Genomic DNA, 16647 nt, shown 5'->3' with positions numbered 1-16647 from the left:
CTGCCCGGTGGTGGCGTGAGGCCCGGTGGCGCTGGGGACTGCCGCCAAGATGGCGGCCGTGCTTCAGCAGCTGCTGGAGCGGGCCGAGCTCTCCAAGCTGCCCAAGCAGGTGCAGGGGAAGCTGGAGCGGTTTCTGGGAGACCAGCAGAGCGAGATCGACGGGCTCCGAGCCAGGCATGAGCGCTTCAAGGTGGACAGCGGTGAGTCCGGAGAGGGAGGAACCGGGAGGAGGGGAGCGGCGATGAGCGGGCTCATCCCGGGGCAGCGGGAGCGGGCAGGCCCCGGGCGGCTCCGTGAAGCGGGGGCTGCGCGGTCTGAGGCCTGAGCGCCTTCTCCTCTTCTCCGGGGTCGAGCAGAGGCAGCGGGAGGGCAGCTCGGCCGAGGCCGGGTGGGCTGGGCTGAGGTCGGGCCTACTGCCGGCCTTTTGGGGAGGAGTGTGGTACCTTGGTCCCCTCTGAGAGGAGCGGGGAGGGCTGGGCTTGGCGGGCCGGTTTTGTCTCCGAAACCCTCTCGAGGGTGACATGGGGCCTGGGAGGTAGGGGTGTGCGTCCCCTGGCTGGGAAAAGGGCCCTGAGGCGAGAGGGGCTTTCCTTGGGCTGGGACACTTCAGTTCAGACTCACGGGGTTGTTTTATCTCGCTTTCATTTGGCAAGAAAAGTCCGATTTTTTCTTACTATTTGTTATTATTTATTTTTCTTTCGTAAAGCACTGTTCAGGCTTAAAACAGCCTTCAAAATGGGCTGAAAGATCTGATACTTTTCATCAGGTTTTTAACAACCATTGATATGCTTCAGTCTGCTCTGATCCTTGTGGAAGAAAAATAATGGTTTGTTTACCCTCCTCTCAAAGAGCCTTCCCTCTGTACTTTTTCTGCTAACTTGCATATTGGAGGCAGTAACCTTTCCATAGGTTGCTTCTGATGGGTTCAGCTTTTTCATATGGTTTTGGAGGTTACTTAATCACAGAAAAATAAGACCAGTAGAAAGCTGTTTAGAAATGGAGAAGAGTGGAGTTGAGTGTAAGCAAAGGGTTGTGTATGTGAGGTAATTTATCAGGTAGTTGACATACTTTTAGTGTAAATTTTACTTACATGTTCCCATCTCTTTTGTGATAAAAACCTTGCTAAGGGAGATTAATAAAGTGTAAATTAAGGTAACCCACAGATTTTAGTAGGTTAGGCTCTTCCAGGTCTCATCTCATACATGACTGGAGGTGCAGCATTATTTGAAATTGTAAGATATTGCAAGAATTGTAAGCCTAAGACAAATAAAAATCCTTTGGCACTGCCTTAGAAGCTCAATATGCCTCTTAGTGAAATTAGTTCTGCTTTTAGTAAGTGTTTTACAGTTAAGCTTTATGACACAGTTACTTCAGATAACCAAACTGTACATTATTTTTTCTTTGGTGCTATGGGAAATGCAGCATAGAGTACAAGAATTAATTTAAGAAATGTTTGTTACAAACTTTCTGAACCAAATCCAAGATACCTAAGGTTATATGGATTTTATTGTACAAGTATGGAAATGCAGCTAAAAGAAGTTTTTTAAGTTGATGTAACTGAGACATAATCATCCTGATACAATATTCTCTACCTGCATCAAAACACATCACTCTCTATGCTAACAAAGTATTCTAAACAATATTAATAGAATATGGAAATACCACCTTTTTGCTTTCAAAATTACTTTTTTCTTCAAATTCCACTGTAGCCTGATTATTTTTAGGTATTTTCTTTATAAATATTTAATAAAGATGACAGCTATACTGGTCCTAGATAAAGGTGAGAAAGGAAAAGAAATGTGTATTAAGTGAAACTGAGATATCTTTTGTTATTTTGCAGAGCAACAATATTTTGAAGTAGAGAAGCGTCTGGCTCAGAGTCAGGAGAGACTTGTAAATGAGACAAAAGAATGTCAAAGCCTCCGTGAAGAGCTTAAAAAACTTAGTAAGTATAACTGCACACTCATGAGATGGGACAGGATATTCATTCCTTACTCTAATGTTATGATGATAAGCTTTAAGTTTCGAATAGGAGTTGAAAATCTACCCATGAACTATTTTTGTCATTCCTGCAAGTAGATGTTTTGCCTTTGTGTTCAGGACTGTTTTTTTTCTTAATGGAATTTTTGTTCTCATGGCAAAAAAGATGTTTGCTTTCTGATTTTTGCAGTAGTACTGATAGAGTGAGTTATGTGTTGTTGTTAACACTAAATGCCTCTGCTCTAAGGATTGCCTTAGCCACAATGCTCCCTGGTCCATCCATAGTGAAGTCATGATTTTTCTTTCCTTTTTTTTTTTTTTTTTTTTTTTGTTTGTTTGTTTTTTGTTTTTTGTGGGTTTTTTTTTGTTTGTTTGTTTTTTTTTTGTTTGGTTTTTTTTTTTTGTTTTTTATGTTGTTAAGGGAGATTTTGTCTTAATTGCATTTGTAGAGTGAGTTCTGTCCTGTTACAGTGCAAATCCCTCACTACTCATCTTCTTATCCAACAGATGAACAGTTGAAGTCACTGAATGAGAAAAATAAAGAGCTTGAAGCTGCTCAGGATCGTAATGCAGCCATTCAGGTACTGGGAGAACTCCACCATAGTTCCCCTGTCTCACTGCAGCTTAAAATGCAGTCTGTTCCCAACTGGACAATATCAATATCAGGACAAATATGTACATATTTGGACAGAACATATCTACATGTCCATCTCACTGTGTGCTCAGGAAAATTGTGTGGGTTTTTAAAGTAAATGCTGGTGTTTAGCAAACTGAATTCCAGTTAGTTACAGTTCTTCTGTTAGAGCAGATGCTTTTATTTCAGTTTGGATGGGTTGTTTGGTTCAAGCTGAAACCTGTTCTGAAGTGACTTCAAGCCAAACCTCGAAAATGGGACAAAGGTGCAATGAGGAGTCCTGTTTTTCCTCCATCCCTTCCTACATCCTAGCAGAGTTTTCCTTGGGTTATGCTTGGGAGTCAAGGGGTTGCTGGATGAGTCGTGTCAGTTGACTGATCCAGCAGAACACTAATTTTGGAGCAGGAAGTAAAAACATTTTATTAGATTGGTTTGTCCACAATGAGAAGCTGAATCTGTTTCCCTAGAGGGGCTTAGCTGGACCTGGCTGAAGTGGTTTGTATTGACACCTTAGAAGGCAGAGGCAGTGCCATAACCTATAAATGTTCCAAGACTTTTATCTGATGTCAGTAGTGATTTTTTGCATGTGTTCATTCCATAGTCACTTTGATATCTTTTTTATTTATCCAAATAAAACTGTTTTCAACAAAGTCTTAAATATCAAAGCTGTCTTTCAGAGAATATTAAAACTGGGAGTGATTTTGAACAGTTGCTCTTCCTTGTTTGGGATTTCTTTTAGACCTTTAGTTCAACATTTTTCATTCTAATCTTCATTCAAGTCCAGCTAAAACCAGAGGGAATGTTGAGGCTGTCTGGATTTCTCTGAGTCAATGGAAAAGCAAAGGCATGAGAACTACCTTGAGGTCTTGAGAGCTGTGTGATACCTCTCTTTGCTGTCTAATCTTAGTGGTATTTCACACTCAAGCACAAAGGGCCAGATGAACATTAGTATCAAAGGTATTTATGGGGGAAATAAACATGGATTGAAATGTGTTGGCTGTTAGGCACTAGGTGAAAGAGGTAATGAACCTACATCTGTTAGAGCTGCCTACCCCAACGTGAGGGGAAAAAGGGAAGCATCTGGGTTTTCCTACTCTGGAGTCCACCCAGCTGCCCGCTAGAACAGCCTCTTACCCAGTACCCAGCTGGCTGGGGTTAACTTACTGTGGTTTCCATGCTTCTTTGTGATGGTGAGTGCAAACAGTGACTATGTGCTGTTACAAAAAGCTGACCACGTTACTGCTCCTCTGCATTTTTTTTTTCAGAGTCATTTAAGTAGAGAAAAAGAAGAACTGGAAGCTGAAAAGAGAGATTTGGTTCGAACGAGCGAGAGACGATCTCAAGAAGTTGAACATTTAAATGGTATAGCCAAGAACATACTCACAGAGTTCTTCACATGACTTTTGCTAAATAAAAGACATGCTTGAACAATTGAACTGGTGTGGAGTATCCAGCTTGTGTAGGCAGCACCAAATAATGGGGTAGCAGGGAAGAGTGTTTAGAGAAAACAAAACAAGTCAGGAAATGACATGCTAATTGCAGAAAAACCCAGCAGTTTGTCTTCTGGTTTTGTAGGTGTAAAATCCTACATAATACAGTATCTGACTGCAAAATGTAACTTACTACATTTTATCATATATGTTCTCACTATAATTTAGTTAAGCTGAGTAGTTAAAACTGAGGGTTCTATAATTAACTTTTTTTTTAATGGTGATTTCCTTCTTCCAGAGGATGTTAAGCGCTTAAATGAAAAACTTACAGAAGCAAACACAGAAAAGGTGAAACTTCAGTTAAAGTTGGATGAACTTCAAACATCAGATGTTTCTGTAAAGGTAAGTGGTGCTATGAATGCATACTATGTGTTAATGCTCTAGTGAGTAGATCTTGACATATGGTGTCATCATTGTTTTGTCATTACTGACTTTGAAAGTAGGTCGAGTGTAGTCTTGTTATAATTATATGTGTTTTAATATATTTATTATGAAGATATATTTTATATATATGTTAATATTATATGTTTTGTTGCCATATATTGTTATTATTACATATAAATATATAAATTACAAATTATTTGATTCTAAAATAGATGTCTGTGACTGCAAGTGAGATATATAGTTACAAAAGGCAAGGGGGCACCAAGCTGGGCAAGCACTCCCAACTCCCATTGATGGCAATGGTGGCTGCTTCTACACACTAGGGAGAAGGGCTCCAGGACTGTGAAGGCAGGTAGAAAGGAGACAAATCATTAGCTATGAACATGCAGCATTTATCTGTGGGCAGAAGAAACTCCATAAAAAACTGAGGGGAAGGAAGGAGAAAAGAGGGGGTGGAACTTTGACACTTTATTTCCTTCAACTAGGTTTTAATTTCCTTAATGTTCCCAACTAACATAAACTTTGAGGAAGTTAACTCTTGTTTCACTAAGTTATTTGTAGTTTGAGACCAGTAATTTAATATTACCAATTACACTGTCTGTCATTTGGTGCTATTTACCAAATTACAGTAATTTTTTGCTACTTCTACTCTGGCCATAGTACTTAGATCAGCTGCTTTTTTTCTGGGTACAATTACAGTACAATTACACTTTGCAATTTTCTTTTCAGTACCGTGAGAAAAGACTGGAGCAAGAAAAAGAACTACTGCAGAATCAGAACACATGGCTGAACACTGAGCTGAAAGCCAAAACAGATGAACTTCTACATACTGCTAGGGAGAAAGGCAATGAAATCTTGGAGCTTAAATGTAATCTGGAGAACAAGAAGGAGGAGGTAGTGTAATTACTGAGTGGTTTTGCCATTTTTAATAAATTATACCTTCTGATTAACTGCATTAAACAAAGACAGGTACTTTAATAACTATATTCATGTCAAAAAAGAAAACAGTACATGTTGCAATTAATAGGGAGGTACTCTTTCTTCTAACTTTTTATTTTTAAGGAATTATCTAATACAGAAAAGGTAAAGATATTAAATATGCACTGGAAATTCTGGAGTTGCTGATAACAGCAGTATATAGGGTATAATGCTACTGAAATGCATGAGAATACAGTTCTTAATAAAGGGAAGGCTCTGAATTGAATATTCTTTGGGTGATGGGGTGGTGATATTTTTGCTTTCCTGCAGCAAAACACGTGGCAGAATCAATGTCAATATTTTTAAAATATTCTGTTTCAGTGGAGGGAACCTGAGCAGTTTCTTTAACACCTGTGACAGCTGGTTAGGTTTATGCTTTCTAGATCTTCTGGGGTTTATTTTTTTCAAGTAAAAAATAAATATAATTAGTATTTTCCAAAATAAAGTCAAATGTGTACATGGTGTTCTCATTTATTGTTGAACAGGTTTCCAGAATGGAGGAACAGGTAAACAGCTTAAAACAGTCAAATGAAAATCTTCAGAAGCACGTGGAAGACCTTTTGAATAAATTGAAGGAGGTAGGACAACTTAAAATATATGTGTAACAGCACTACAGTTAATTAAAAACTAACTGAAATTTAAATTAATTACTTGAAAATTAAACAAAATGGGTGAAATAGAAATAGTGAAATGCTCCCAACCCTGTTTCTTCTTTCATATACCAGGCAAAAGAACAGCAGGCCAGTATGGAGGAAAGATTCCACAATGAACTGAATGCCCATATAAAATTATCCAATTTATATAAGGTGAGTTTATTGATTATGTTTTAAGTGTGTAATGACTTGGGGCTGAATATTAGAGTCACGGGCTAATTAGTTCTGTGTCCTGATTTTTCTTGCATATATAATCACAGAATTAGTTGGGGTTGAGTGTTTGAGTTCTGCATGAATATTTTGTCTGATTTAATGTAAAATGATGGCTCTTCATCAAACAACAAGGCAATAGCTAACTTTTCTGGAGCATAATGCCTTTACATAATTATAATGTCACTGTTGTTGGTTTGTTGAGGGCTTTTTTCACTCCTATTCATGCTTATTATAGAAGAAGTGGTGTGAAGGGGCTTAATCATGATACTTTTAGTAACCAGGTCAGACAAATGTGTAAAACTTTTGAGTGCCTGTCCCTGGGAGCCTATTCTGAGTGGAATCAGTTTTATTTCAGTTATTTCTGATGGACTTGAAGAATTGATGAAGTGTTGTACTGCCTTGTACTTGAGAGATCTTTAACTGGAAGCAGAGGAACATAAACTGCTTACATAAGATTCTGTAGAAATACAAAATTTTCCAGAATGATGAAAATTGAATGCTCAGAATTTCTCCAGATTTTCTTTAATGAAGTCAGCCTCAGCTATAGAGTGGCAGAAGAGCACACCTTGTCTTTGAATTTGAATTTGTCAAATCAGTGTCAAATTCTTACTCTCAAATATGCAGTTTATTTCCAAGTGAGACTCAATACAAGTGGAAAGAGTTGTCTGGTTTTGGTGAATCTTTTCATTTAATTAAGAAACCTGTGTGTTCATCATTTTGGGTCAATTTGAGCTTTCTTATAAAAACTGTTGCTATTACTCTGCACTACAAGGTTAAAAAAATGCTTCCATTTAGAGTGCTGCTGATGACTCTGAGGCAAAGAGCAATGAACTGACAGGAGCAGTGGAGGAGCTGCACAAGCTGCTGAAGGAAGCAGGGGAAGGTAAGCTGTGAGTGAGACAAGGTAAAGGGGGCTGAACAGTTGGGCTCCTGTGTAACCTTCATGGATGTAAACACAGTTTTTGAGCATTTGTGAAGGGAAGGGATTTCTGAAGGCTTTGGGATGTTGCTTTGTAACAAAAATTTTATGTCAGTAGTTTCCTTGGGCAGCGTGTTGGTGAATTGTTTTCATATAACCTGGAATTCAAGATTTAATTTTGCAAGTTATTGACTTCATTTCAGTTTCTCATTCTAGCTGCCTTTTCACTGATAAAAGCACAGTTCATTTTCCAGCCTAGGCTGGAAGCTAAGGTGATATGCTTCTGTCTGGCACCAAGGTTTTTTTAATTGGCATAATATTCTGCAGGTCATATTAAGTTAAAGTAAAATTAAAGGCAGATGTGCAGATTTTGATCCATTTGAAAGGAAAAAAATTAAAAACTCCTGCTTGTCTAATTGTAGCTAATAAAGCAACCCAGGAGCACTTGGCTGTGCTGGAAGAGTCAAAAGCTGAAATGGAGAAGGAACTGAGAGAGAAGATCAGTAAACTGGAAAAGGAGCTGGAGAATGCCAATGACTTATTGTCTGCTACAAAGCGCAAAGGTGGGGAGAACACTGGGAACTCAAATAATAAGCCTCAGGCTTTTGTATCATAGGTGTGAAAATACTATACTGAATGTATATAGGAAGTAAGTACATTAATATTTTGATCATTTCTAGTTGAAAAATTTAGAAGCTTTTTCATGTGTATAGGTATGAAAATGTGCTTTATATATATGCAGTATAAACACTTTTATACACAGTTGTGTATAGAAATGTATAAATCTTTTCCAAACCAGAAAACACTGTTCTCTCAAAATGCTTTTTTAAGTTCTTTTGTGTATCTGATTAATAAAAAAAGGGAGAGGAACCATTTTCTGAAGGCTGAATCATCATGCTCTTCATGGTTTTCTGGAGAGGGGAGTGAGGATAATAAACTATTCTTATAGTTTCAGAGAAAAGGGAGAGGAACTATTTCTAAAGGCTGAATCATCATGCTTTTAATGGTTTTCTGGAGAGGGGACTGAGGGTAATAAACTATTCTTATTTTCCTCTCCCCCCAAGAAAAAGCAATTGGAGAACAAACCTCTCTCATTAAAATTCTAACATTAAATCTTGTTCAGTATTCACTGTTCTAGTTCTGTCTTTTTGTGGAAAAGAATAGTTGGTTTGCTACATGCAAGTAATTTCTAAAGGAAAGAGAGTGCAGGAAGGAACAGAGAGGCATGAACTATCTTTGCTGTTGCTGTGTTAATTTAAGGAAAATGTGTTAGTGCTTTGTCACTGTAAAACTCCAGCATTTTGCCAAGAAATCTGACGTTAAGCTTTGTTCCAGCTATTTCAGTTGCATATGTTCAGAAATTACCTAAATTTTGAGAGTTTAATAGCAAATGCTTTTCAGCATTTCCTAATAGGAGACATTACCAACATATGACACAAAACATTGCCTGTAACACCAGTCATTTGCCCCTGAACACATCTAATATTACAGACAACTCTTAAACCAGTAGCATTAAGAACATTAAGTAGTAATTTAGAATTACAGCAGTTCTAAATTACAGAGCTGTGTGAAGACATTCTTTATGTTAAAGACTACTCATGACAGGAGCTATTGCAGCTGTTTTAATTGTAATTGGTGGATTATGTCTTCAGGAGCCATTTTGTCTGAAGAGGAACTGGCAGCTATGTCTCCCACTGCTGCAGCAGTAGCTAAAGTAGTCAAGCCTGGAATGAAATTAACTGAGGTGAGTGAGAGAAAACTCTTCAATTTCAAGGTGCTGTAAATGCCAACAAAGATGTGTGTAATCATATAAGAGTGCACACCTCATTCACTCATTTGGATTTGGTGTAATGCCTGACTGAAGCCAGTAAAACTTTTTCCATGCATTCTAGCTAGGTTATTGGGATTTTTTTTCAACATACTTTACACTTTTTCTGAAGTAGATCAAAACATTTGTAGGGTTTGGTTTTTTTTTTTTGAAAGAATATCTTCTGTGCACATAAACGTTTCTGAATGGAGTTTTGGCAGAAGCTTTATTTTCTCCTTTCTTCTTTGCTTACTCTTTTTTTTTTTTTTTTTTTAGTTCTGCTTTGCTATGCATTTGGCATATACTTGCAGGAAAAAAATTAACACAATCATATGTTGTACATATGCTATGTTTTTTTACACTTCTATTTGTGCAATTTGTATGTTCATTTTTTTTTATTGGTCATTCTGTCCAGCCATTAAATTACTTCCTTCCATGCTTGCTGCTTTCTTTTGTGATACTAGGTTTGATGTTTCAGTTGTCTTAAACTTGCTTAAGATTTGCCTTTTTTACATAGAATTCTTCTGTTGCATACAGTTGCACTGTAAAAGTTGGACATTTTTAAGTTAATAGAGATGACGACTTTGCCATGGCATGAGTCCTAAAAACACATTGTTCTGAAAGGCCAACTCATTTCTCTGAATTATCTAGTCTAGAGCTGTGTTAAATTATGCTGTTTTAAGGTATGAATTATATAATTACTAGTGGTTCTTTTTAAGAGGTCTGTCCAGGTGTATCAAAACCAACCATTGAAAATAAAAAATATTTTGTTGCAGCTGTACAATGCATATGTGGAATCTCAGGATCAATTGCTTTTGGAAAAGCTGGAGAATAAGAGAATCAATAAATATTTGGATGAAATAGTGCAGGAAGTAGAAGCCAAAGCACCAATCTTAAAACGTCAGCGTGAAGAATTTGAGCGTTCCCAAAAAGCTGTTGCTAGTCTGTCTGCAAAGCTTGAGCAAGCTATGAAGGTCAGTGTAAAATAAAAGAGCATATAAAATGGAAAAAAGGGATTTTGTTCATAAGGTTAATGACTGTTAGTAAATGTAAGAATTAATCTTTGTCAGCTTTCGTTGTGGGAAAATCTGTTGAAGTTTCTAGCTTGCGATTTATTGGACTTTACAAAGTATTTTGCAGAACTAAAATTTTTCAGTTTTTATACTGAAGGCTTAAATGTGGTGCATTGCACTCTCTTATTTTCTGAGAGAGCAGAATTCTTTATAAACAAAGATTAGTATTTGTCTGTCCAAAGAAATAAAATCAGACTTTGCTTCTCGCTTCTCGTTGATTTTAATGCATACGCTAATACAGCATGAAGGAATGGGCTGTTGATTATTAAGTATGTAGAGTTTCCAGTTGGGTGTTTAACTTTATGGTATTAAGGCATAGTTTGATTTGCAAGGCATATCTCCACGTGATGTTATCTCTCTGGAAAGGAACATGTCTGAGTTGAATTGCTGTGCATTTGTCAATGTTTGTACTCTTGCAGGAAATCCAGCGATTGCAGGAAGATGCTGATAAAGCCAACAAGCATGCCTCTCTGCTTAAAAGAGAAAACCAGAGGCTGGAAATACAAGTCAAAGATCTTTCACAGCAGGTAGAACAAATGTTTCTATGGTTATATGTACTATTTGCAATTTTATTTATTCATGTAGTTCTCCATGTCTGAAATTTACTTGGACTGTGTTCAGCCACAGTCACATAGATTTTGGTTGTCGTAAGAGCCTTAGTGATACTTCTCTTTAGGACAGCATGGTATGTACATTTCTGTTTATAAATTTGGAGTAAGTTTAGCTGGATAGCAGTGGTGCTGCTCTAGGATAATATTGCTAACCATCTGATGTGAAAAACATAGATATAACTTTTTTGATAAGAATGTCCTGTGACCTGTTCACAAAATAGAACGCACACCTATCTTCTGATTTTAATGTGGTTTCCTTTTCTCAGACTGCTTTCTCTATAATCTAGGCATTTTGCAAGAATTTATTGATTGCCATAGTTTGTATCTTGTAGGAAAAAGCTCATTTAATTCCAGGCACTTTATTTCTAATACATTGTTTTTCAGAGCAAACTTTTGAGCCCATGTGCAAGTCTTAAACCAGAATGTTCTCTTTCAGATCCGTGTGCTGTTAATGGAACTTGAAGAAGCCAGAGGCAATCATGTGATCCGTGATGAAGAAGTGAGCTCTGCTGACATCAGCAGCTCTTCTGAAGTGATCTCTCAGCATCTTGTGTCTTACAGAAATATTGAAGAGCTTCAGCAGCAGAATCAGCGCCTCTTGGTGGCTCTTCGGGAGCTGGGAGAGGCGAGAGAGAAAGAGGAGCAAGAAACCACATCATCTAAGTTAGTTCTCTGTTCCTTTAGTAGACTGGTTATGCCAAGTGTTATCAGGGATTTGTTCAAACACTTTGCTTCTGATTGTTATTAGTTGTGCACACACATCTAGATGTGCAAATCATTGTCTCACAGACAGAAGGGTGTGGGTTGGGCAGCAGCTTAAAGATCATCTGGTTCCAACCCCCACTGCCATGGGAAGAGATGCACTCCACTAAGGGCAGATTGCTCCAAGCCCATCCAGCCTGGCATTCAACACTTCCAGTGGGGGTCATAAGCAGCTATGTACTTCATAAGGGCAAACTGTTATTAAGCAACATTGTATTCAGGTTTAGATTAAAATACCTTTATAGCTACACATCTTAAAATACATCTTCTCATCAAAATCCAAAGTAAGACTAATTGTTAGTCTTCTAGTGAATGTGGCTTCACACAACAGAGCTGTTGTTTAAAAAAGGATTAAATTTCCAGTCCTGTTAGGTGAACAAAAAACTGAATATGTGCATATTGTTTCCTAGCTGTGAAGCCCACAGATAATGTAATTCTATATTAAAAGGTCTTAGCCTGCTTCTCTGTTCATGCTACTGACTGTTGTTTGAAATTATTTGCATGAACTGAATAGCCTCTATTCTGCTTTTTGTGGAAGAGGCCTACTTTGTCTTCTACAGAAGGTCAGAGACCAATTTTGCTGAACGTTTGCTCAGAAATCTCGGTGCTGCTTAACTTTCTGAGATACAACCGATGTACAAGGTTTTGTGCCAAAACGTCAGGCTTGTGTCATCTTGGTTTGCCTCGCAGTAGAGGTTACTGAGAACAAATTCTGTTGGTTTCAGGATTTCTGAGCTTCAGGGTCAGCTGGAGGAGGCTCTCAGTGAGCTGGAGAAGTTACGTGAGTCCCGTCATCATCAGCTGCAGCTGGTTGAGTCCATCGTTCGTCAGCGTGACATGTTCCGTATATTGTTGGCACAGACCACAGGAGCTATCATTCCCTTGCAAGGTAAGCTTCTCATTGAGACATTGAAAAAACCCATAAAATTGTCATTTATTATGGGCTTTTGGTAACGGTGCTGTAATAATACTGGTAATGTCTGTTAGTCTGGTGTTCCACTTGTACCCTTACTCACTGGACAACCCATGAATTAGGATTTAGACAACGTGGGTTTACTTTTACAGTGTAAGAACTTGCTACATAATGGCTGATGATAGTGGTGAACTCTGTGTCCTGGTAGTGTGTTGTTGATACAAAGAATGGACAGTCACTTACTTCCTCAGGGGAGCCCAAGACTTCCCCAGTGTCACGGTTTAACACTGGCCCAGCAATTTAACCGAGTAACAGATGCTCTCTATTAATCTCTCTCTCCTCCCTGATAAAGGAGAGAGAATAAGGGAGAGAGACTTATGGGTTGGAAACTAAACTACACAGCTTTAATGAAACAGTAATGGTAACACAGTATTGGTTTTAGCTGTATTTCAGTCTGTATTTATCTGTATTAGGTCTGTGATCTGCTCCTTTGTCTGTGATCTGCTGCTTTGTCAAGCATTCATTCAGTTGTTGCCCTTAAAATCCTCTTTATATTTTTTTTAGCTTCAGGTATATTACCAGAGGACATTTCTCTTACCTCTACTCCAAAGCGGCCAAGTTTACCTCAGGCCATGTCAACTCCTGCTCCAGTGTCAATGACTGAGTCCGTGGAGACTGTGGAGGCTAAGGCTGCCCTGAAGCAGGTACATTTTTCAGTAAACACTAGAAGGCTTTCACTGTTTCTTTTTGCTCACATAAGCACTTAAATGTCTGTTCTTTGATGTAGTTGCAGGAGGTTTTTGAGAACTATAAAAAAGAAAAGGCAGAGAATGACAAGTTGCTGAATGAACAAAATGAAAAGCTTCAGGAGCAGGTCACAGACTTGAGGTCACAAAATGCAAAGATATCCACACAGCTGGAGTTTGCTTCCAAACGGTAAAACAGCTCCCTCATTTCATTGCCTTTTCCATGTCTCCTCTGTCATTGGAATCATGGTGACTGCTTGGTATCATTCACTCAGGGAGAATTGCCCATTTGACATTGGTGTTACCTATTCTGTTAACACAACAGAAAATACAAAGGAGGGATCAAGAATGCACCTTCTAGTTGAATCATAGGATCATAGTGATGGAGTGAGTGACATGAGTGAAAACTGGGGCACAATACCATGTACAGCTGTGTGCTTTTGTGATTAAACAGTTTAATGAGGCAAACATATGCTTTACTTTGTTGTTCCATGTGAAGTTATGAAATGCTGCAGGACAATGTTGAAGGGTATCGTCGAGAAATAACATCTCTTCATGAGAGAACCCAGAAACTCACAGCAACAACACAGAAGCAAGAGCAAATAATTAACACTATGACTCAAGACCTGAGGGGAGCTAATGAGAAACTGGCAGTGGCAGAGGTTAGTAATACAGTGTTATTATAATGATAGATATTAGAAGCTTGCACAAGAGTGTTTATGACTGTCTTGTTCTTACTGTGTTCTTACTGATCTCGGCTTAATTTGCCCGAGTTTACAATCTATGATTTAAGTGTGTTTAAAATAACATTAACTGATCACAAAAATAGTATTAAAATTAATGGACAGATTTGGGATTGATAAAGAAGTTCATGTTATTATTTGCTGTCTTAAAGGTGCGAGCAGAAAACTTAAAAAAAGAGAAGGACATCTTGAAGATGTCAGATGTGCGTTTGACTCAGCAGCGCGAGTCTTTATTAGTTGAGCAAAGAGGACAGAACCTCCTGCTCACTAATTTGCGAACTATTCAGGTAGGTGGATTATTCCTAGGTCCAAGTCTGGTTTGTCTTTCAGAGTTTTCCATAAATACCTCTTGAAATAGAATAAAAAGTTCATGGGATTCAATTTTAAAATGTATTCTTTTGTTGTTGTTGTTGTTACAAAGTAATGCTGAACATAAAATACTTGAACAAATTTTTTAGGCAGGTTTGTTATTCCTGTCCTAAACTAAGATTCTCTGTTATTTACCTGGGCAAAGTCCTGAGAATTTTGAGTTGAATAGAAATGTTTTCACAATAAAATGGAAACAAAACACACGAGACAAGATGAAATGAAAAAATCTGCATGTTAATTTTTATGATAGCAACTACCTGGGCAAAGTCCTGAGAATTTTGAATTGAATAGAAATGTTTTCACAATAAAATGGAAACAAAACACACAAGACAAGGTGAAATGAAAAAATCTGCATGTTAATTTTTATGATAGCAACTACCTGGGCAAAGTCCTGAGAATTTTGAGTTGAATAGAAAGGTTCTCACAATAAAATGGAAACAAAACACGAGACAAAGTGAAATGAAAAAATCTGCATGTTAATTTTTATGATAGCAAAATTTACCTGCCTTAGATGTTTTATTTAAGTTATGTAAGTTGTTCTAATTTACATTTACTTCTATACTTTTATCTCTTCTGTTACAAGCTATATTGAATGTAAATATTTAAAGTTGCAGATTTTACCATGTGACTGAATTCTGTTTCTGTAGTACATCTTTCAGGGTTTTTTAATCCCTAGAATTAGACTGCATGAGTACTAGGTTTTCTTTTAATAATACTTATTCTGTCAATATTACTTAAAAATACATCCTAAGTGCTACCTTTAATAGTTTTCTGTATCTGCTTATTACTGTGTGGCCCCTGCAGTAGTTGTGTGGTGACTGGGGCAAGTGTTGTGACAACTTTGTATATAGTGCTGCAGTAATTCAGAGGGAAATAATTCCAATGTATGGTAAGCACAGTGTATAATGTTCTTTCATCAGGGAATACTGGAGCGGTCTGAGACAGAAACAAAACAAAGACTCAACAATCAGATAGAAAAGTTAGAGCGTGAGATCTCTCAGCTGAAGAAGAAATTAGAAAGTGAGGTTGAACAAAGACATTCCCTTACCAAAAATCAAGAGGTAAGAATCATTATAAATACACTAAGCTTGTTCTAGTGAAAATAAATCCACATAGCTTCTGCCAGCTTATAGTGCGTTGGTTTTCATACATGAATTTCTAAACATGTTTAGTCTGTGTGGCATTTGTGCCTAACTCTGCAAGTTTAAGAACCCTGTGTTTTCAGGTTCATATCCTGGATCTGAAGAGGCAGCTGGAGACTGAGACAAATCGTCACATTAACACAAAGGAACTTCTAAAGAATGCCCAGAAAGAAACTGCAGTGTTGAAACAGCAGCTTAACAATACAGAGGCTCAGTTGGCATCTCAGTCATCACAGAGGGCTCCAGGGAAAGGTAATAAATATGTTTTTCTATGTTTAATTTCTCTTTATGTTAAACGTTGCTGTCTGCAGAACGGTAAAATTCATAATTAGCAATAATTTAGAATTAGGAGGACAATGCATTAAATAATAAACCTCTTTGTCATTAACAGTCACATGTTGAAACAAGCAATAATCAGGATGATTTGTTAAAGTAAAATTAATGCCCATTCAGTCTTTGACAGAGGGAAAAAATAAAATTATAAATACCTTTTATTTTTATTTGGAAGAACGTAAGTCTTAAGTTACTTATTTTTAATTAGCATGGGGTTTTGTCTGAATCATCAATGCTTAGTGTTTAGCTACTGTTTTGGTTAGGGCTGGCAATTTTATTTAGGAAAGCTTTGTGAGGGTGATTGTTTTTGTTGGTTTTTTTTCCCATATTATTACCCTAAAAAGACCAGTTTTCAGCAGAATAGTGATTTTAAAAAATAGAATTAAACTTCATCAGCTAATGAGTGTATTCTAATATTATAGGTCAGCCTAGTACAAATGAAGATGTGGATGATCTTGTAAGTCGACTGAGACAAGCTGATGAACAAGTTAATGACCTGAGAGAAAGATTGAAGACCAGTTCCAGTAATGTGGAGCAGTACAGGGCCATGGTTCTTAGTCTAGAGGAATCCCTTAATAAGGAAAAACAAGTAAGTGTTGCCATTGTTTCTGAGAAACAAAATGAAATATGTTACTTTTTCATACTGCAGTACAACCTGCAGGATTATGGGAAGAATTACAGAAAACCCTAAGGTTAGTTTAGGAGGCATTAGAATACAATGTAGGAAGACCATATTTTAGAAATTTTTATTAAAAACTCTTTAAATAATGGAAATACACCTTTTTGCATACTTTGCTCCATACTTCTAAAATCCTGAATTGTGAGTTTGACTCCAAGCTGTTATTTTGCCAATGTCTTCCATAGAAGGGAATTAATTTAAAAAAACCTCTTCATTTA

The 16647-nt window shown here is 37.5% G+C and overlaps 1 protein-coding gene across 6 annotated transcripts in view; it reads left to right on the top strand.

Moving 5' to 3' along the window:
* Positions 1 to 12: 12 nt before the first annotated feature.
* The window catches only part of TPR (translocated promoter region, nuclear basket protein), a 38515-nt gene continuing 21880 nt past the window's right edge, over positions 13 to 16647 (top strand). For 4 of the 6 annotated variants that reach the window (XM_071751084.1, XM_071751083.1, XM_071751080.1 and 1 more), the window contains exons 1-22: positions 15 to 200; positions 1841 to 1945; positions 2488 to 2561; positions 3880 to 3976; positions 4343 to 4446; positions 5218 to 5382; positions 5952 to 6044; positions 6192 to 6272; positions 7128 to 7215; positions 7674 to 7814; positions 8904 to 8995; positions 9835 to 10032; positions 10551 to 10658; positions 11179 to 11405; positions 12230 to 12393; positions 12982 to 13121; positions 13205 to 13353; positions 13663 to 13825; positions 14059 to 14193; positions 15196 to 15336; positions 15501 to 15669; positions 16173 to 16339. In XM_071751084.1, the coding sequence (XP_071607185.1) occupies positions 50 to 200; positions 1841 to 1945; positions 2488 to 2561; positions 3880 to 3976; positions 4343 to 4446; positions 5218 to 5382; positions 5952 to 6044; positions 6192 to 6272; positions 7128 to 7215; positions 7674 to 7814; positions 8904 to 8995; positions 9835 to 10032; positions 10551 to 10658; positions 11179 to 11405; positions 12230 to 12393; positions 12982 to 13121; positions 13205 to 13353; positions 13663 to 13825; positions 14059 to 14193; positions 15196 to 15336; positions 15501 to 15669; positions 16173 to 16339 (2952 nt within the window). In that variant the 5' untranslated portion in view covers positions 15 to 49. Of the gene's footprint in view, positions 201 to 1840; positions 1946 to 2487; positions 2562 to 3879; positions 3977 to 4342; positions 4447 to 5217; positions 5383 to 5951; positions 6045 to 6191; positions 6273 to 7127; positions 7216 to 7673; positions 7815 to 8903; positions 8996 to 9834; positions 10033 to 10550; positions 10659 to 11178; positions 11406 to 12229; positions 12394 to 12981; positions 13122 to 13204; positions 13354 to 13662; positions 13826 to 14058; positions 14194 to 15195; positions 15337 to 15500; positions 15670 to 16172; positions 16340 to 16647 lie in introns of all 6 variants that reach the window. The other 2 variants (XM_071751082.1, XM_071751081.1) reach the window with 2 other exon arrangements.

The sequence above is a fragment of the Heliangelus exortis genome, chromosome 8 (genome assembly GCF_036169615.1).
Source record: "Heliangelus exortis chromosome 8, bHelExo1.hap1, whole genome shotgun sequence".
NCBI classification, from domain to species: Eukaryota; Metazoa; Chordata; class Aves; order Apodiformes; family Trochilidae; genus Heliangelus; species Heliangelus exortis.
The sequence above is the reverse complement of the archived record's forward strand: the minus strand, read 5'-3'. Positions and strand labels throughout refer to the sequence as shown.